At 40.3% G+C, this 20,909-nt stretch overlaps 1 protein-coding gene across 3 annotated transcripts in view; it reads left to right on the top strand.

Annotated features, from left to right (window-relative positions):
• The window catches only part of CSMD2 (CUB and Sushi multiple domains 2), an 897,842-nt gene that overhangs the window by 869,431 nt on the left and 7,502 nt on the right, over positions 1-20,909 (top strand). For all 3 annotated transcript variants that reach the window (XM_075853183.1, XM_075853184.1, XM_075853185.1), the window contains 9 exons: positions 996-1,175; positions 1,345-1,518; positions 1,605-1,778; positions 2,838-2,911; positions 12,426-12,537; positions 12,849-13,028; positions 13,973-14,038; positions 14,363-14,524; positions 20,729-20,841. In XM_075853183.1, the coding sequence (XP_075709298.1) occupies positions 996-1,175; positions 1,345-1,518; positions 1,605-1,778; positions 2,838-2,911; positions 12,426-12,537; positions 12,849-13,028; positions 13,973-14,038; positions 14,363-14,524; positions 20,729-20,841 (1,235 nt within the window). The remainder of the gene's footprint in view (positions 1-995; positions 1,176-1,344; positions 1,519-1,604; positions 1,779-2,837; positions 2,912-12,425; positions 12,538-12,848; positions 13,029-13,972; positions 14,039-14,362; positions 14,525-20,728; positions 20,842-20,909) is intronic.

Genomic DNA, 20,909 nt, shown 5'->3' with positions numbered 1-20,909 from the left:
ACTCACAGACCGGCAAGGAGGGCCCTTGCCGGTCTGTGAGGTTGTCCATCTTTTGTTAGGTTTGTAGTTGTGGCATTTATTTTTCATTCTGTTATAATTTATTTAATGGTGCTCTGATAAATGTACAAAGTTTGGCATATATTTTTTAACCCACCATGATCTATACTTCTTCACAACTTTGTCTCTGGCCTATTTGGAGAGCTCCTTAGTCTTCATGTTGCTTTCTTGATGGTGGTGCAGACGCAGGGGCCTTTTAGAACAGGTGTATTTATACTGACATCATGTGACACATCATGTGACACTTTGATAGCAGACAGGGGAATGTTAATCAACTAATTATTTCCCTTCTGAAGTTAATTGGTTTGACCAGTTCTTATTTAGGGAATCTATAGCATATGCATTCACAACTTTTTTTTAAATTTTAGTTTGTTTTTTTTTAAACTAGGTTTGTTTTTGTTTTTCATTCCACTGTAACAATTTGGATTACTTGTCAGGTCAAATGCATCAAATCAAATCTAAAATTAATTTCCTGATTTTATTGCAACAAAATAGGAAAAACACCAAGGGTGTGAATATTTTCGCAAGGCACTTGTATATGTTACTGCAAGAAATCATGAAGTCAGCGAATGCGGTCATCACTCACAAGGTTTCTCAAGGATCAGTACTGTTACTACAGAAAATCTGTCAGCAACCCACAAAATGTCATGGGTTAGCAAGCACTGCTAATCCTGACCAAACTTTGTGCTTGTCCACGTAAACCAAAGCAATACCATCAACAGTAGTCAAAGTAGAACATGTACTATTTTGAGAATTGCTGATCTGTAGTCATATTTAGTTGTGGCAAAACAAAGTCTCTGTCAGAGGTATCAAAGATCTCCATGATTTGAAGGGGAAAGTAGTGAAGCTATGGTGCCATTTTTTTAGGTAACCTGTTTGCAGCCTACTAGTGTATGGGAATTTACCCTTTTATATGTTCAATTGTCTGTTTTCTACAGTAATCAACTGTGGGGACCCTGGAACACCAGCTAATGGTATCCGACTGGACAATGACTTTCATTACAATCACACAGTATCCTTCCAGTGTTTACCTGGATATATGATGGAGTCAGACCGATCATCAACACTTTACTGTACTAAAGACCGTACCTGGAATGAAACAAAGCCAATTTGCAAAGGTAGGTATAGGAATATATAGGGTGTAGCTGCCTTCCCAAGGTTAATGGTCTACGGTAGCTGAGTATTCTGCTAAAACTATAGAGAAAAGAGGAGCTGTCTTAGAATTTATGTACTTTTTTCCTTCTGTGACTTATTTTGAAATTAAGTTGTATTTTGTCTTCATTAAAGCTATTACTTGCCCGTCTCCTCCATCCATCCCTAATGGCAAGGCAGTAGGGTCTGACTTTCTGTGGGGTTCCAGCCTTTCATACACTTGCTTAGAAGGTTATCAGCTGTCCTTACCAGCCATCCTGACATGTGAGAGCAACAGGAGTTGGATAGGGGAGGTTCCACAATGCTTCCGTAAGTGTACAAACTTGATTTTGAGTAAAGTACATTAATGAATGTGTAAATGAATGACAAAAATCATTGTGTCTTATTATTCATAGCTGTGTTCTGCGGGGATCCTGGCATTCCTGCTCATGCTCGGAGGGTGGACAGAGGCTTTAACTACCGTTCATCTATATCTTTCTCATGTCCCCCTCCCCTCGTCTTGGTGGGATCATCGAGAAGGTTCTGCCAATCAGATGGCTCTTGGAGTGGAACTCAGCCAAGCTGCATTGGTTAGTTGGTATTAAGAGCTTGTGTTTTTGTTAGTTTGTGTACATACTGTATCTTTGAGTGATGCAGCAGTTAGACTCTGCAAGATACCATATTTGTGAAATATTTGTCTTCCTGTGTGTAGTCATTGTACATCGGTAATAGTATATTCTTAAAAGTTTAGTTTAGCGGATGCATAAACAGTTTAACTGACTACATTTTTTTCTGTTTTTTTAGCAATATTTATCAATTAACCTTAAAGGCAATGTAACCTTTAAAAGTGATTTTTTTTATTATTTTATAAAAATGTCAGTCAGCGTGATTGGTGCAACTTTATAATTCGTTTTTATTAAAAATTATTTTTACTTTTTGAGATATAATTTCTCTGTATCCTGTATACAAAGCAGCAATATCTTTCGCTAAGACCTAAATCTGTCAGTCCCGCGGACCTGAAGGGTTCAGTGTCAGTGAGTCCTGCGTGTTTTTGACATGCAGGATCCATCTGTAATCTGTCACATCTAAGATATGAACTTAGATGTGATGGATAACAGATGAATCCTGCGTGTCAGATACATGCAGGACCGACTTTCACTGAACCTGTCAGTCCTGTGGACCAGACGGGTACAGGATTCAGCGAACGATACAGCTGCTCTGTATACAGGATATATAGCTGTATCTCAAAAAGTAAAAATAATTTTGCATAAAAACTATTTATAAAGTCTCACCAAACGCACTGACTGACATTTTTATAAAAAAAAATCACACAAAAAAAACCAATTTCAATGGTTTACATAGCCTTTAAAATGAATTATTATTTTGTGTCTATCAATTCATAAGGGGTTAAGTATATGTTAAATGGAAAAAGCTAGTTACTCATGTAATATTTTTAATTAATTTAGTTTTTTGTGAAATGATTGCAAATTCAGATTTAGAAAGGCTTGGCTTACCACCCATATAAATAATTGTACTGCACTATACTGTACATAAAAAAATTCATACCAGCTTTATTTTACACCCAATTTATTAACTATTTGTTGGCATAATAGACCAACCTATAACCTATATCTCTTTGCTTTTTATAGATCCCTCCCACACAACCTGCTCTGATTCTGGTATACCAACATATGGAATGCAGAACAGCTCTCAAGGGTTCCAGGTACTGGATAATTTTTAATTTTTAAGGTATTTTCTGTCCCCTAAAAATTGTGAATGATTGCAATCAGCTGCCGTGATCATGTGGTGCTGGCCGTTATAACTTTGTTGCATCTTATTCCAGTTTTTTCCTTATTAAGACTAGAGTATGAAACGCCAGTCTTAATAAATCTCTCCCATAGAATGTATTGCCAGTGATGTTATCCCATGCTCTTTCACAATTATACTATGTTCGCAGCTTTTCCCAGGACTACAATTGTGAAAGGTCCTTCCACCAACTTAATGAATACTAACACCAATATATATATATATATATATATTGTGAGACAGTGACAGGTAAAGTCATTGAGGGAAGGTACATTTCCCCTAGAATCCTGTCATATGTATCCTAGGCTCCAGGGAATGAGTAGTTTTTGCAATAGAAAGCTCTAGCTTTCCAATCTCGGGTTAAGGAAAAGCCGGAAAAAGGGCCTGGAGTTGGATTGGGGAAGAGCAGGGTGGGTTCCACAATCCCTAGTCCATCTCTGTTTGTAGGACAAGGCTGCTGCTCAATTAGCTGCACCTGCAGCCTGTATATAAAAAGGTGCAGACACAGTGTGTGTCAGTCTCACCCCTGACTCAGACTGGAGACTACTAAGTCTGGAGTAGCCTGTATTCTATGTGAGTAAAGACCTGTGTTACTTTGTGTCCAGTGCCTGGTAGGAAGGCACTTGGTATAGTTAGATAATATCTTGTTTAGTTAGTGCTCAGACGAGAGGCTGTTTCTTTGATAAGAATAAAACACAGGCAAAGCCCTGTTATGAACTTTAATGCACGGTGTCCCTGTCTCTGGCTACTAAGAAACCGCTGTACCAACCTCTCCTGATGCTAAACCCCCACATATGGTGGCCGATGCGGGCACGGTCTTAAAGAGACATACACCTATTTAAAAGGACTTTTGCTGCTCCAAGCGGAAAATCGTTGCTAGGGGCAACAACACCATTTTTTTTTCTCCCCGAGAGTTCTTGGAAGTGTATGTCTTGGGTGAAGGCGGCAACAGGGCTAGAAAAAGAGACTGTTAAAATGGATGAAATACTTAAACAGCTGATTCAGGCTAATATCAACCAGGGGAAGATAAGCACAGCTTTGCAAGAAAGCAGCGCGACTCAGCGAATGGTGCACGAGGAAGCCATTCGTGCACAGGCTGAAACCAATATTCTGCTGGGTGAAGCCCACAGACTGGCCTTAAAAGAACAGCAGCAAATGAATCGCCATTTGCAAGACCAAATTCAGGCCTCAGTGGAGAGGTCAGCGGGTCCTCATGGTTTGCGCCAAACCACTCGTGCAGCGGTACAGACATCTCTGCAGAAGATGACACCCACCGACGACGTTGAGGCCTATCTCATGGTGTTTGAGCGAGTGGCAGAATGAGAGAAGTTATCTTCAGATCAGTGGGCAGCAGTGGTGGCACCTTTCCTAACCGGAGAGCCTCCAAAAGGCGTACTATGATCTCAATGAGCAGGATGCCAAGGATTACTCCAAGCTGAAGGGTGAGATCCTTGCCCGTCTGGGTGTTAATATGAATGTGCGTGCTCGACGGGTGCACAACTGGACTTTTGTGGAACACCTACCTGCCCAATCACAAATGTATGATCTTGTCCATCTTGCAAGGAAATGGCTACATCCAGAGGAATCAACCCCTGCGCAGATCGTGGAGAGAGTGGTGCTTGACAAATACATCCGCTCCTTACCACCGAAAGTTCAGCGTTGGGTCGGTGAAGGAGATCCTACAGATGCGGAACAGCTGGTGAACCTGATTGAAAGGTACAGAGCTACTCAGGATCTACTCCAAGAAGTACCGCCTGGATGTTCTAACCCCAGGAACAGCAAATCGTGCGGAGCACCCGGTAAGACTGTTCCATTTACTAGAGGGGTGAGAAATGTCTTTAAGGGAGGTGGCTCAGAAGGGGAGCAGACGGAGAGAAGAAATCCCAGAGAGACACTGAAGGCCAGACCAGGGTCTCAAGTTGGGGACCGGGGCCGCATTCAGTGCTGGCGGTGTTTTGGACCTTGGCATATTGCTGCCAATTGTCCCCTGACTACTGAGCCAATGGAGTGTGATGCAGCAAGGCAAATATCCTTGTTTGCACGTCCTGTTTGTTCTGCTGAGACGGTTTACGAGACTGCACAACAAATGTGTGTCGTAAAAGTGGAAGGGTGTACTGTGAGTGCCTTGCTGGATTCTGGGAGTCTGGTTACCCTGGTGCATGCCAGCCTGATAGACCCTGGAACATTCAGAGGACATAGTATAGGGGTCCTGTGCATTCATGGGGACACTAAAGAATACCCCACCGCTTTGGTCACTCTAGAGACTTCCTGTGGAACCGCTTGCCATGAAGTGGGTGTGGTCAAGTCCCTGATGCACAGTGTGTTCCTGGGGAGAGACTTCCCAGTGTTCTGGGACTTGTGGAGGAAGAAAGATGTAACCTCCACTGTAAATGTTAATGATGGTATTAATGTGTACGCTGTGATTAGCCCAGAACCCTTTAACGAGGATGCTGAGGTGCCAGCAGTAGGGGTGACCACTGAGCCTGATAAATTTCCTCTGGCTGTTTTTGCTGGTGAAACAGATGAGCAGGAGGAAATTTCTGATATACCAGAGTTAAATGTATCACGTAACAATTTTGGGACTGCTCAACTTAGCGATCCCACATTTTTAAAAGCCAGGGAAAATACTAAGGTATTAAATGGAGTGCCTCAACATCCAGGGGCTGATAAGGTGTTTCCACACATGGCGGTTAACCAGGATTTGCTGTATCGGATAGATAACGTACGTGGGGAGGTTGTTGAACAGCTGGTGATACCCCAACCGTATCGTAGAACAGTGTTGGACCTGGCTCATAAACACGTGCTGGGTGGACATCTAGGTTGCGAAAAGACCAGAGAGCGTATCTTACAACGATTCTTCTGGCCGGCGGGGATATACGGAAGTACAGAGGTATTGCAAGTCCTGCCCGGAGTGTCAGATAACGGCTCCTATGCCACATTTTAGGAGTACGCTGGTGCCTTTGCCTATCATTGGGATCCCTTTTGAAAGAATTGCCATGGATCTGGTCGGCCCTTTAGTCAAATCCTCTAGAGGACATCAATATATCCTAGTGGTGTTGGACTATGCCACACGCTACCCTGAGGCAGTCCCTTTGCGAAATTCCTCTTCAAAAGCCACTGCAAGAGAGTTGTTTTACATGTTTTCCCGTACTGGTTTACCTAAGGAAATCCTTACCGATCAGGGAACTCCCTTTATGTCCAAAATCACCAAGGAATTATGTAAACTGCTGAAAATTAAACACCTGCGTACCTCTATATATCACCCTCAAACTGATGGTCTTGTCGAAAGATTCAATAAGACATTAAAAGGCATGTTGAGGAAGGTGGTTAGTAAGGATGGGAAGGATTGGGACTGTCTTCTGCCCTATTTGATGTTCGCTGTACGTGAAGTTCCTCAATCATCCACAGGGTTTTCTCCTTTTGAAATTGTATACGGCAGACAACCCCGTGGTCTCCTGGACATAGCCTAGGAAACCTGGGAGCAAGAGTCCACACCTTATAGGAGTGTAATTGAGCATGTCACGTTGATGCAAGACCGAATCGCTGCGGTCATGCCGATAGTTAAGGAACACTTGGAGCAAGCTCAGGATGCTCAGAGCAGGGTGTATAACCGAACTGCTAAAGTCAGAAATTTTAACTCTGGTGATCGAGTGTTGGTCAAGGTGCCAACCGTAGAAAGCAAATTTCTTGCTAGATGGCAAGGGCCGTATGAGATCATTGAAAAGGTGGGGGATGTAAATTATAACGTTTACCAACCAGGTAAAAGGAAGACAGTGCAGTTATACCATGTAAACTTAATTAAGCCATAGAAAGAAAGAGAGACCCTCGTGGCAGTAAGTACCCCCTATAGTCTTAACCCAGATGTGTATGTGTCAGAATCCCTCGCAAAGCCACAGAAACAGGAGACAAAAGAGTTTGTGCAGAGAAACACAGACGTGTTTTCAGAACTGCCATGACAGACTAGTATAATAAAACATGACATTGTGACCGAGCCTCAGGTTCGGGTCCACTTGAAACCCTACAGAGTCCCTGAAGCTCGTAGACAAGCCATATCTGAGGAGGTCAAGAAAATGCTAGACCTTGGGATTATTGAAGAGTCAAAAAGTGAGTGGTCAAGTCCCATTGTATTGATTCCGAAACCAGATGGGTCATTACGTTTCTGTAACGACTTCCGCAAGTTAAATGAGATGTCAAAGTTTGACGCATACCCAATGCCAAGAGTTGACGAGTTAATAGAGAGACTGGGCCATTCAAGGTATTTTTCAACACTTGATTTAACCAAAGGCTATTGGCAAGTACCCCTCACGGAGGGCGCCAAAGAGAAAACTGCGTTCATCACCCCGGATGGTCTGTTTCAATATACTTGTTTACCATTTGGGCTACATGGGGCTCCAGCGACCTTTCAAAGGTTAATGGACATAGTCCTCAAACCCCATCGTCGGTATGCTTCGGCATATCTGGACGACATTATAATATTTAGTGATGACTGGGAAAGCCACTTACCAAAGTACAAGCAGTACTAAACTCCCTCAGAGCCGCGGGGTTAACAGCAAACCCAAAGAAATGTTCCTTAGGCTTGGAGGAAGCACGGTATCCGGGGTACATAATTGGGAGAGGGGTGATAAGGCCACATGTCAATAAAGTTGAGGCTATCCAAAACTGGCCCCAGCCCTCAACCAAAAAGCAGGTCAGAGCTTTTCTAGGAATTGTAGGTTATTACCGCAGTTTCATTCCAAACTTTGCCAGCACAGCAGCGCCCCTGACAGATCTTACCAAGGGAAGTAAGTCTGTCATGGTCAAGTGGGACACGAAGGCTGAAAGCGCCTTTCAAGAGTTGAAACTGGCCCTGTGTAACCAACCAGTCTTAGTCACTCCTGACTTCAAAAAGGAGTTTGTTGTCCAAACTGATGCTTCTGATGTGGGGCTCGGAGCAGTTCTGTCACAAGAGGTGGGTGGTGAGGAACATCCTGTGACCTATTTGAGCAGAAAGCTTACCCCGGCTGAGAAAAACTATAGCATAGTTGAACGGGAGTGCTTGGCAATTAAGTGGGCACTTGAGTCCCTGAGATATTATTTATTGGGTCGTCGGTTTAGGTTGGTTACAGACCACTCTCCTCTTACGTGGATGTGTCAAGCTAAAGAGAGAAATGCAAGAGTTACACGGTGGTTTCTTACTTTGCAGAACTTCAAATATACTGTGGAACACAGAGCAGGAAAACTGCAGGGCAATGCTGACGCTTTGTCTAGGACACACTGCCTTGTAGCTAAATGTGTCCGATCCCACGGACTCGAACAGAGGATGAGGGTATGTGAGACAGTGACAGGTAAAGTCATTGAGGGAAGGTACATTTCCCCTAGAATCCAGTCATATGTATCCTAGGCTCCAGGGAATGAGTAGTTTTTGCAATAGAAAGCTCTAGCTTTCCAATCTCGGCTTTAGGAAAAGCCGGAAAAAGGGCCTGGAGTTGGATTGGGGAAGAGGAGGGCGGGTTCCCCAATCCCTAGTCCATCTCTGTTTGTAGGACAAGGCTGCTGCTCAATTAGCTGCACCTGCAGCCTGTATATAAAAAGGTGCAGACACAGTGTGTGTCAGTCTCACCCCTGACTCAGACTGGAGACTACTAAGGCTGGAGTAGCCTGTATTCTATGTGAGTAAAGACCTGTGTTACTTTGTGTCCAGTGCCTGGTAGGAAGGCACTTGGTATAGTTAGACAATATCTTGTTTAGAGACAAGTAATGTAGGGAGAATTTCTCCAGCTCACCTTGTAAAAGTTGATTTGGTTTTTGTAATGGATAATCCTGGTGCTCGGATCCTCGTGGTGGCTCACGAAAAAAGTTTACTTTGAAGGAAAGGATGGTTGGATCCAGCGTTCGTGGAAATAAAAGGAATCTTTTTCCAAGTTTTAATTATTCTTGTTAAAAGATAGGGTATTCGATGGCGTATATAGTATCTTGCAATGAAGAAAGGAGTAATGGTAGGTAGCCTACGCGTTTCAGACGGTGTCTCCGTCCTTATTCATGGCTTAGGATAAGAACTCTGACTGTGTATGCTGGGTTTAAATGTGTTTAACCACAGGTGTGTGTTTTTAATTGCGTTCCAGGGATGCCTGGTGTTGGAGCGCAGCCTTTGACCCGCCTCCCACATTGACCGGCTCCTGGGCTCATGGGCTGAATAATCCGAGAATGGTAAGTATCTTTTAAATTGTTTATATATCTGTCAGAACGCTTATGACATGTGTGTATCCACGTAGTTTGTTGACATTCTTGGATAAGCGGACGGGTAAAAAAGCCATGGTCTAAATACGCATTGTTGGGATTTATATTGCATTGAGTCAGATTGTGTGTGAATGGTGGTTGAGTGAGAAATGTAGAAAAAGAAGAACTAGGTTTTTTTCTTCACGGAAGTTGTGAGAATGAATTATTGGAAATTCATGATTAGACTGTTAAAAAGCTTATGTGTCCTGGGAGATACATATTGCTGGTTAAAATCGTATTAAATTGGGATTTGAGGGTAGTGATATATTTATACTTGATAGGTATAAATTTATCTTCTGCTTATGTTTTTTACATTATAGAACGTTTTTTGTGATAAATGCGAGTGGATGTGGCATGCTGTCATGGAAGTTGTAATAGTATATTATGATGGACATGGAAATATCCATATAAAATGGATAGTGTTTTATGTCTGAATTTTTTTCCTTTTTGCGATTCAGACCAGTTATTCTATGGTTAATAATAGTGCATGACCATGGCTTTTTTACCCGTCCGCTTATCCAAGAATGTCAACAAACTACGTGGATACACACATGTCATAAGCGTTCTGACAGATATATAAACAATTTAAAAGATACTTACCATTCTCGGATTATTCAGCCCATGAGCCCAGGAGCCGGTCAATGTGGGAGGCGGGTCAAAGGCTGCGCTCCAACACCAGGCATCCCTGGAACGCAATTAAAAACACACACCTGTGGTTAAACACATTTAAACCCAGCATACACAGTCAGAGTTCTTATCCTAAGCCATGAATAAGGACGGAGACACCGTCTGAAACGCGTAGGCTACCTACCATTACTCCTTTCTTCATTGCAAGATACTATATACGCCATCGAATACCCTATCTTTTAACAAGAATAATTAAAACTTGGAAAAAGATTCCTTTTATTTCCACGAACGCTGGATCCAACCATCCTTTCCTTCAAAATATCTTGTTTAGTTAGTGCTCAGACGAGCAGGATTTATTTTGTATTTTGCCTTGTTGTACAAGAGGCTGTTTCTTTGACAAGAATAAAACACAGGCAAAGCCCTGCTATGAACTTTAATGCACGGTGTCCCTGTCTCTGTCTACTAAGAAACCGCTGTACCAACCTCTCCTGATGCTAAACCCCCACAATATATATATATATATATATATATCCTCCCATATTTTGCACAACATTATCAACACTATCTATTGCTATATTAATATAGCGAAACTGCGTATTCATTTCTGGATTTACATCTTAGGAGCCTGTAGGCACAGATTGTTCGGCACCTTAGATTCCACCCATTAGGTAGGCCACGCCTAATGCCATGTAGGGTTTTAAAATATTTGTCTAATCTTAAAACAAAGCAGAACATTGTGGTTCGCTTCTCATAATATCTAGCGCCCACTGATGCCTTTCACTGTCCTACCTTGGGAGTCCTCCTCTCACAGAAATACCCATAATTTACATATAAATACATACTGGGCAGTGAGTTTGTGTATATTTTCCCTTTAGCAGGTGCCCTACACCTAGAGTTTCCCTTAGGCACTGGCCTAATATGCCCTTTGGTGAATTCAGCCCTGAGTTTATTCATTGCATAGCTTTTAAGTGTTTTAAATGTTAGCATTGTTAATTTATATTGTGGTCATGTAAAATATTGACAGTATGTTTTTAGAAGAGAACTTCATGAGTCATCATGCATAAAAGTGTTGCCGGTAACACCTAATCAGATCACTAATTTAATTAAAAACCAGCTTTGGGAAGATGACAGCTGGGATGTACTTGGCTGCTATGGATAACATTGACACTTTTGCTTAGAACAGTTTTTATACCTGAGGCCCATTGTGTGTTACTCTATTTCTGCTCCGGTGATCCATGAAAATGGCCTAAAGGAAGCAGGAAAACTGTTTGTTGCATAATGAGTAGTTCTGTGGGACCAGTTCTATCAGTTACATTGAAATGCTACTAAGCACAACCCTTAGCAATTAGCATGGGGATTTGATATATGACTCATTCTAGACAGTAAAAATAAGAGAAAAAAAACATAATTGACTTTAATAATTAATGTACAAGTTAAAGTATAATTTAAGTAATTGTGCATTTGTAAATGTAGCTATAAGACAGTACCCTATAGCCTCCTTACCGTTACTTTATAACACAAAATGCAGTTAATTCCATTTAAAAAAAATACTGATAGAACTAACAAGTATTGTTTTAACAGTACTTGGTCCAGTCTATTTTCAGAATAGAAGAAAAAAGCCCAGCATTGTGTCAGCTTTAACTTATCTAGCTTTAGACATAGGTAAATAGTGAGCAAACTCTCCAAAATGTGAATGCCTTGTGATGTGTGTGCTTGGGCCAGCAGTCCTAGAATAAAAACAAAAAACTCTGAATTTTGGCCCAGTTCCACGCATCACTGCAAGAAAATGAACTGCAAAATCCTGTCAATTATTTGGCAGTGCTGTGATCACTCAATTCCTGGCAGTGGAAAGCAGTCTATATGCAATGAATGAAGAGAAGGTGATGTGTACTATTCTTCTAGAATAATTAGAACATTAACTCAACATTTTGATTATGTGAACTGTTCCAGAATTCATCAATGTTACATCCAAGCTCATCAATATAGCAATAGTTAACATGTTTTATGGGTTCTATCATGACAATTGTACTATAGAATTTTTGATTCAATGATTGTTTATTTAAAGTTTATAAGGAATTATCCTGCAAACTAAAACCTAGTACATGTATTTATTGCTGGATTGGTAGTCCTTAACCTAGTTATGCGTATGGTAAATAACTGCTCTTCACCTTGACCCTGGTTCCTAGCCAGAGTCGTAGCTAGGTTGACGCCTGGGGCAAAGATTCAGATAGCTGTCCTAGCCCTAGCCAAGGCAGACTGGCTTGTTGATGTCGCCCCAGGCACCCATTGATGAAAATCCACTACAATTAGAATATTAACGTGGTTGTTTGAATGGTAGAGTTATGTAGAGCCAAAGTTCTTCTCTTTGGAATAATTTTAGGTAAAGCATACAGTCAACGACAAACAATTCCTAGTATAAAGCATCTTTATTCTAAAATAGGTGTGTCCCATATAGTTCCATGCATAATATAAAATATAGTTTCCCGATTTTTTAGTGTTCTCTTGTCTAAAAATCTAAAAACCATATTTATCTTTTTTTTTACACACAGGTTGGCAGTACCGTATTATTCAAGTGTCAGAAAGGGTACCTACTACAAGGCTCTACTACACGGACCTGTCTCCCTAACTTGACTTGGAGTGGGGTACAGCCAGAGTGCATTCGTAAGTTTAGCTTACTGTATAAAGAAAAGTGGCAAAATCGTGTAATTAAGCATAAAAGTTGACAAGTTCTGGGATTGAAATCATGGTTTGGTCTTTAGTGTTAGCCATGGTATGATATGAAATAACATAAATAATATATATCAGTCCAAAAAAAAATCTGTTTTGGAAAATAAAGTGCTAGAAATTCCCAGAACCTGCTTCTTATCACGTGATGGATTACATTAAGAAAGATGATGACTGAAAAGTTCATTAAAGATAACCTTGTTATGCATATTTGACTTTTCAACATGTAAACTTTCTATTTCCTGTAGCCCACAACTGCAGACAGCCTGAGACCCCTCCTCACGCCAATGTTGGAGCATTAGATCTGCCATCTTTGGGCTACACCTTGATTTATACTTGCCAAGCTGGCTTTTATTTGACTGGAGGTTCTGAACATAGAACCTGCAGAGTGGATGGGAGCTGGACAGGAAAACCACCTGTGTGTCTTGGTAAGTGAATACCATGTTTGTGCTTTATAGGCTACTATTGTCTTAATCAGATAAAGTGTTATAAAAGGTACTGTGAACTGGAAAGGGAAAATTCAGTGTATCTGTTCTCAGGACCGCACGGTAGAGGAAATTTACAAGACCAAGGCTGAGAAAGGCTTATGGGCAACATATTCTCTCATGGCATTTTCATTGGGCTATACGTCTTGAGAGCGAAAATCTCCTTCCTCTCTCCTTGGGTTTCTGTCTGTTTGATTATTATTGATATGATGTTAGGCATTGATGCCTCTTGAAAGATTTCACAGAAACTGATCTGATACTAAAACCCAACAAAGTAATAAGATTACATGATGAAATTTTACTTAGAATTCAGTTATTATTGGCCAAACCTGCCAATATTGATAGAATTGGCTGATGTGCTCATATGTATGGGGGCCTGCTGACTGTTCCCCAAAAGCAGATGTTGAGGGAAGGACCACTAACAAAAGATGTTGCGGGAAAAAAGGGATTGGGTATGTTGGGTTTCGACGCGCATGAGTGTTTGTGGTAGAGTTGGCAGAAGTACCTGTCAGTCGAATGATGCCCTTGTGTATCACCAATTGTAGACCTAGCTGAAGGTAATACTCCCAGTCTCTGTTCTTCCTTGTGTATACTAAGCATACCTTTGTTTTGTCATGCATATTAAATATTCATATGTATACATTATTTCAATGTATGTCATAATGAGCTAATATTAACTTGTTATAACTGTTTCCATGGGTCTCTATCCTGAGGATCAATCTAATATGGAATTTCAATAGTTTTTTATTAAAAAAATACATTGTATGACTGTTGTATGTGTACAACATATTGTATGTGTTTATACCTTACACTACAGAACTATATAGTATAGTATAGTATAGTATAGTATATAACTGTACAAAGTGTTAAGTGTTGTTTCTTTTCAGCTGATGTAAGGCCCAGTGGAAAACCAATTTCTCCAGCTAAGGAGCCTCCTATCCAAAAAACGTCAGGTAAGAAATTATGATTCTCTGTTAATTTCCCAACCAGTGCTGAGTTTTACCAGTCCCTAAATTTTTGCTTCTCTGACAATGTAAGATGCTGTCCCTTTTTTTAACAATTTATTAGTGTCATTATGTTAACAGTTTTTTTTTTTTTTGTTAGCAATAGTGATCTGGGGCTTGGTTTGAATAGATATTTGACAATTCAGTTGATATTTTCCGTTACTGACCTTTAAGAAATGAAAATATGTCCATTATTTCAATAAAAGTAATGCAAGACGTTTTATTTGTAAAAGCGTCCATAAGAAAGTTCCTAATATGTTGTTGCTATTACAGTTCCTGCAGATGTTTTTGCTAAGGATTCACTTTGGAAAGGATCTTATGAATATCAAGGACGAAAGCAGCCAGCCATGCTTACAGTCACTAGTTATGAGGTTGTGAACAGTAAAGTGAATGCTACCATGATCGATCACAGTGGAGTAGAGCTTCAAGTGTCTGGTAAGCAGGGCAGATTCAATCCAAAATAATCTATAAATCTTAATGATAATTAAATGTTAGACAAAGATGCACCTTAGGACATTTTATAAAAATTCTGTGTATATATATATATATATATATATATAAAAATTTAAAGATGTAGCGTAGAAAACTTTAACTTGACACTGATAACTTGCTGCAGCTTAATAACATATCACTACAACAAAAGCCACAAAGAGTTGAGTTAAAGTTTCTTGCCACAGCATATTTAACGTGTTAAAGAGGAACTGATGCTGACCAATCAGTGTGAGGAAGCTTGAGGGTAGTTCACGCCCTGTTGGCTAACTATAGCAAAATAGCATATAGGGAGCCAACAGAACAGTGGGCCATATCTCTGGAACAGGGGGGTCAAAGAAGTAAAAAAACAAAAAAAACAGCGCTGGATTTAGGGAGACAGCGATATTCAGGTCAATAAACCAGTTTAACTTATATGACCCAGTGACAGGTTTAAGTGTCAAGTTTAAGATTGCTACATCTCTACAGTGCTGTAACGAATATGTCCTCCTCCATATGTTCCGTATTGTTGCAGAATGTTTCTTTATTTGCTTCTGATGTTTATATCAAATGTAATATTAGAGAAAGGGGATTTAATTATATACAGTTTATAAATTATGACTGCACTTATTTTAGGATCCTTATCATTCATGTGAATAAGTAACTGTCCACTCCTCTAACACACTGAAATGCTGCCTCTCTGTATTCAGCCAATAGAACTTGATGGCCTATCCTCAGGAGAGGCCTTCAATAGCTGATGGGTCGGGGGCCGAACAGCTATTTTGAAGGGGCCACAGCGCTCGTACCATTTATTCACTTCAATAACCCCGACCCATCAGCTATTAATAGGCCATCATTTTTTACTGACTGGAAAACCAATCTCTCTGGGAACACTAAACTACAATAAAGAAATTCCTGTAGAGATAAAAAAAAGTTTTTGATATAGGTATAATTCCAGTCTGGGTAAGGTTACAAAGCCATTTTTAACTGTCTGGGGTTCTATTGACCCACAGAGAGTAATTTTCTCCAAGTGAAGAAGACTAGGCACAGTGGTAAATCTCTGGAATGACCAGCCCACCAGAAGTACCGTAAGAAATGTGTAGCGACTGTTGATCTAGGAGACCATCAGACTTAGGGTATGTTCACACGGCCTATTTACGGACGTAATTCGGGCGTTTTACGCCTCGAATTACGTCCGAAAATGCGCCTCGATAGCGTTGACAAACATCTGCCCATTGAAACAGACGTTTGTCTGTTCACACGAGGAGTATATTTACGCGTCGCTGTCAAAAGACGGCGCGTAAATAGACGCCCGCGCCAAAGAACTGTCATGTCACTTCTTCAGACGTAAATGGAGCCGTTTTCCATGGACTCCATGGAAAACCAGCTCCAGTTACGTCCGTAATGGATGCGGCGTTCAAGCGCCTGCAAATGCCGTTACGGCTGAAATGACGGGGCTGTTTTCTCCTGGAAACAGCCCCGTAATTTCGGCCGTTACGGACGCTGCCGTGTGAACATACCCTTACACTACAGATGCAAAGAGGATATTATGCAAATCTTTCCCTATGCACACAAACTCTAACTCTAGTTTTTCTTAGTATTCATCTAACACTGAAATGTTTAGGTTAAACAAGCCTGCATTCTGCTTCAGTCCTTTAATAAAGATTTGTTCAGCTGAAAAGTTGCAAAACATTTTAGAACATCTAAAAAAGTGCACGTCCCTCTAGCTTTATCTAAGGTGAATTTCTATGGCTCCACAATTAGAAAAAATAAGAAATAGATATCCAAGAATTTAATTGAAGCTCAACAGAAATAAAACAAAAATATCAGAATAATATTTGGAATAATGTTCTACGGGCAAATAGATCACTTTGTATTACACAGACCTCAATATGCATGTTAAAAAGAAAAAAACAACATTTCATAGTAGACACCTCATACAGTCAAAATGATGGTAGTAGTGTTATGGTCTAAAGATGTTGTGCTACCTCAGACCATGGACAACTTTCTATTATTACAGGCTGAGGCTTTATTGTGTTATGCAGCTAGATAATGGTACAAACAACTCAAGTCTACAATAACCTACACCATAATTAAATCCAGCAATAATGATCCCATGGCCAAAAATCGCTTTGTCCAGTAGCCTACATCGCAAGTAAGGCTAAGTCCACATCTCGTTTTGTGCACACGTTTGTGGTATACAACGACATATACGTTTTAAAATTACAAAAACGTATGCATTTGTAACATTTTTGTGGTATACGTTTTTATACGTTTGTGTCCGTTCTTACTTATAAAAACATATACTTTTTTTTGTTCTTTAGCTAAATCATACTGTGTAAAGTCAAGATTTCTCATTTAAGGTTACAAAAACATATACGTTTTACGCATGCAAACATAGGGTTTGACCCCTTAATGGCCGGCCTATTTTAAACCTTATTGACCAATCTATTTTTGCGTTTTTCCATCGTCGCATTCCAAGAGCTATAACTTTTTTATTTTTGCGTCGACATAGCTGTATAAGGTCTTGTTTTATGTGGGACAAGTTGTATTTTTAATAGCAACATTTTGGGGTACATATAATTTATTGATTAACTTTTATTAACATTTTTGGGGGGTAATGGAAAAAAAACCATAAATTTCGCCACCCTTTTTTGCATCTTAGATTTACGCCGTATACTGTGTGGTATAAATAACATAATAACTTTATTCAGTGGGTCATTACGATTGAGGCGATACCAAATTTATATAGTTTTTTTTTATGCTTTACTACTTTTACACAGTAAAAACACTTTTTTTTCAAAATTATTTGTTTTTGTGTCGCCATGTTTTAAGAGTCATAATTGTTTTATTTTTACGCTGATGCAGCTGTATGAGGGCTTGTTTTTTGCGGGACGACTTCTAGTTTTTATTGGTATAATTTTGGAGTACATGCAACTTTTTGATCACTTTTTATCACATTTGTTTTAAGGCAGGATAAACAAAGAACAGCTATTCTGGCATCGTTTTTTATTTAATTTTTTTACGGCGTTCATTGTGCAGGTTAAATAAAATAATCGCTTTATAGGTGGGGTCGTTACAGACGTGGCGATACAAAATATGTGTAATGTTTTAAAAACCTATTTTTTAAGCAGGCATCCACGACAGGCAGACCTAGGGGCCTTTGTTAGGCCCCCAGCTGCCATGGAAGCCATTGGCACCCTGCGATTGCCATTGCAGGGTGCCGATGGGGTGAGAGAGGGAGCTCCCTCCCTCCAAAACCACTTGGATGCGGCGCTCGCTATTGAACGGGAAAACAGCTCCTGATTTTCAGATTTTTTTGAGTAACTCGCATTTTTCGCTGCCTTTTCCACTGCCTTTTCGCTGAATTTTTTACGGCCGTTTTTGGAGCTGTTTTCAATAGAGTCTATGAAAAACGGCTCCAAAAATGGCCCAAGAAGCGACCTGCACTTCTTTTTTGTGGCCGTTCTTTTACGCGGCCATTTTTCAAAACGGAACAGAACGCCGTTTTTCCCATTGCAATCAATGGGCAGATGTTTGGAGGTGTTCTGCTTCTGATTTTTTGGTAGTTTTTCGGCCGTTTACGGCCCGAAAAATGGACGAAAATAGGCCGTGTGAACATACCCTTAGGGCATCCGCCCTGACCATAGAAATCAATGTGCACGCTGTGGTACACATTTTGACACTGTTTTCTCATGTCAAAACGTGCACATCAGATGTAAAAACGAGATGTGAACTTAGCCTAAAATGACTGCGACCACATTGAATGTCATTACTTGCCATGTAGGCTACGGAACACAGTAATCTTTGGCTGTGCGACTTGTGTCGCGGCCAAAGTCGCCGTGGAACCCCGGCCTAAAACTATACTTTATGTCAATATAATATAAATCACTGGCGGGCACTGCATGAATATTGCCACATACCCTTAAAACCACGGTATGAAACACAAAGCACCAAATGGGTATGTATATGAGGCAAAAAAAATACCATGAAATAACTATATAAGTAACAAACAATTATATTTATTTAAAGTTAATACACCACATAGATAATAAAAACATTTAAAAATAGCATAAAAATGCTAAACAAGAATCTCTAGGAGGGGCGGCCACCCTGATAAGTGGCATACAATAGAAACCCCCAATAACCCACCTAAACCCCTCAATATGCGTTCTATGTATGTAGCAAGGAAATGTTGCATCAAACCAGCATATCCTAGTCCTGAACCATGAGGGGAAAAGGGGATTGTAAGCCCCACGCGTATCGCCACTATGTGGATGGATGGATGGTTGGATGGATATGTGATAGATATGTGATAGATATGTGATAGATATGAGATAGATATGAGATAGATAGAGTTGATATTTGTTTTACCAGGTTTCCTTTCTCTAATATTACAAATTGTTCAGAAATTATTAAATATTAGGGGACATCTAAAATATGGCAAATACAGGACTGTGGCATCTATATTTTAAAGGGTTATGGTATTCCATGTGTCAGTCTCTCACCTGTTATTTTTCTTGCTGCTTCTATCTCTTTATATTAGACTGGGTTGGTTGCTTAGCAGCAGTGTGAATCAGGCTCGGTGCTGCTTTCTCCACTTGAATCGATGGAGATCTATGTGTCACCCATCACAGGCTTTAGCGGTTCCTGTACCACACTAGTTTTGCATGGGGGGGCAGAAACTTCTATCATCAGCTACCACTGATACTTAGACAGGTTCCTGTCACACAGGTATAATGTAGAAGAATATAGCGCAGCCTTCCTATCTGTATACTTAGGGTATGTTCACACGCAGTGTTTTCAGACGTATTTTGGGGCGTTTACGCCTCGAAAAATGCCTGAAAAAAACGGAAGCAGAAAGCCTACAAACATCTGCCTCTATTTTAAAAAACGGAGCGTAAAAAGACGCTCCGTAAAAATGTCACTTCTTGAGGCGTTTTTTGGAGCTGATTTTCCATTGAACACTATGAAAAACGCCTCAAAAAACACCTCAAAAGAAGCTCCAAATTCATTTTTAGCTTCAAAAACTCCTGAAAATCAGGAGCTGTTTTCCCTTGAAAACAGCTCCGTATTTTCAAACATTTTTGAGTTTGCGTGCGAACATACGCTTAGGCTGGATTCACACGAGCATGTTACGTCCGTAAAGGACGGAACGTATTTCGGCCGCAAGTCCCGGACCGAACACACTGCAGGGAGCCGGGCTCCTAGCATCATGGTTATGTACGATGCTAGGAGTCCCTGCCTTGCTGTAGGACAACTGTCCCGTACTGTAATCATGTTTTCAGTACGGGACAGTAGTTCCAAGGAGAGGCAGGGACTCCTAGCATCGTACAGAACTATGATGCTAGGAGCCCGGCTCCCTGCAGTGTGTTCGGTCCGGGACTTGCGGCCGAAATACGTTCCGTCCATTACGGACGTAACATGCTCGTGTGAATCCAGCCTAATGGTTGCTCAGGTTATTTAGGAGAATATAGAGAGACAGTGTCTCCCAGCATGCAGAAATTATATGATCTTTACCTGGTTATGTGATGCGATGCTGAAGCATCATGGGATTGATAGCAAAGCAGAGAGGAAGAGGAAGAGAAAGCTGGGGAAATCTAATAATCAAGATGTGGATTTTTTTTAAAGCACAGACAATGCAGCAGTTCAAAAGATAAGTACAGGATACATAAAATAAGTGTAGAGTGTGGTATACAGTCAGGTGCGGAATGCAGACATGGAAAGTTGTGTTTCCACTGGAACTCTTCTTTAATTTTAGATTTACAAACGTCAAAGAAAATGAAAAAAAAAATGCATCCGAGAGATTGGACAATTTGGACAATTTGATGGGAGACATGCAGCAATAATGCAAATAGAGAAAAACACTAATGTTAAGCTTACAATTATTACATAGTTAGTACGGTAGAAAAAAGACATAATGTACCGTCAATCAAGTTAAACCTAGGAATAGGAGAAAGGGAAGGGATATGGGTAAACTTTAGAATGTTTTACCCCTATTTATCCCGAGGAAGGTAAAAAAAAAAATATCAATGATATGAACCAATCTGCATTGTTCACTCAATTGGAAAAAAAAATTACACCGCCAGATTTTTGTGTTGATATATTACAGTATGTAGTAATGGAGAATGGTGTATATTCATGCAGTAGTTTATTATGTGTTTCTTTTAGGTATTTTCAAAAAGGAAGAATTCCACCTCCTTCTCCAGGCATACCAGATAAGGGGACCAAAGGACATTGTCATGGAGAAATTCAAGATGGAGAGCTGGGCTTTGGACGGCCATGTAAGTTTACCAGTCTTTATGAACTTGAACATATAGATGTTGGACATGACTGAATCATGATATAACCA

Source organism: Rhinoderma darwinii, chromosome 2 (genome assembly GCF_050947455.1).
Source record: "Rhinoderma darwinii isolate aRhiDar2 chromosome 2, aRhiDar2.hap1, whole genome shotgun sequence".
Taxonomy (NCBI): Eukaryota; Metazoa; Chordata; class Amphibia; order Anura; family Rhinodermatidae; genus Rhinoderma; species Rhinoderma darwinii.
This window is presented reverse-complemented; position numbering and strand designations above follow the sequence as displayed.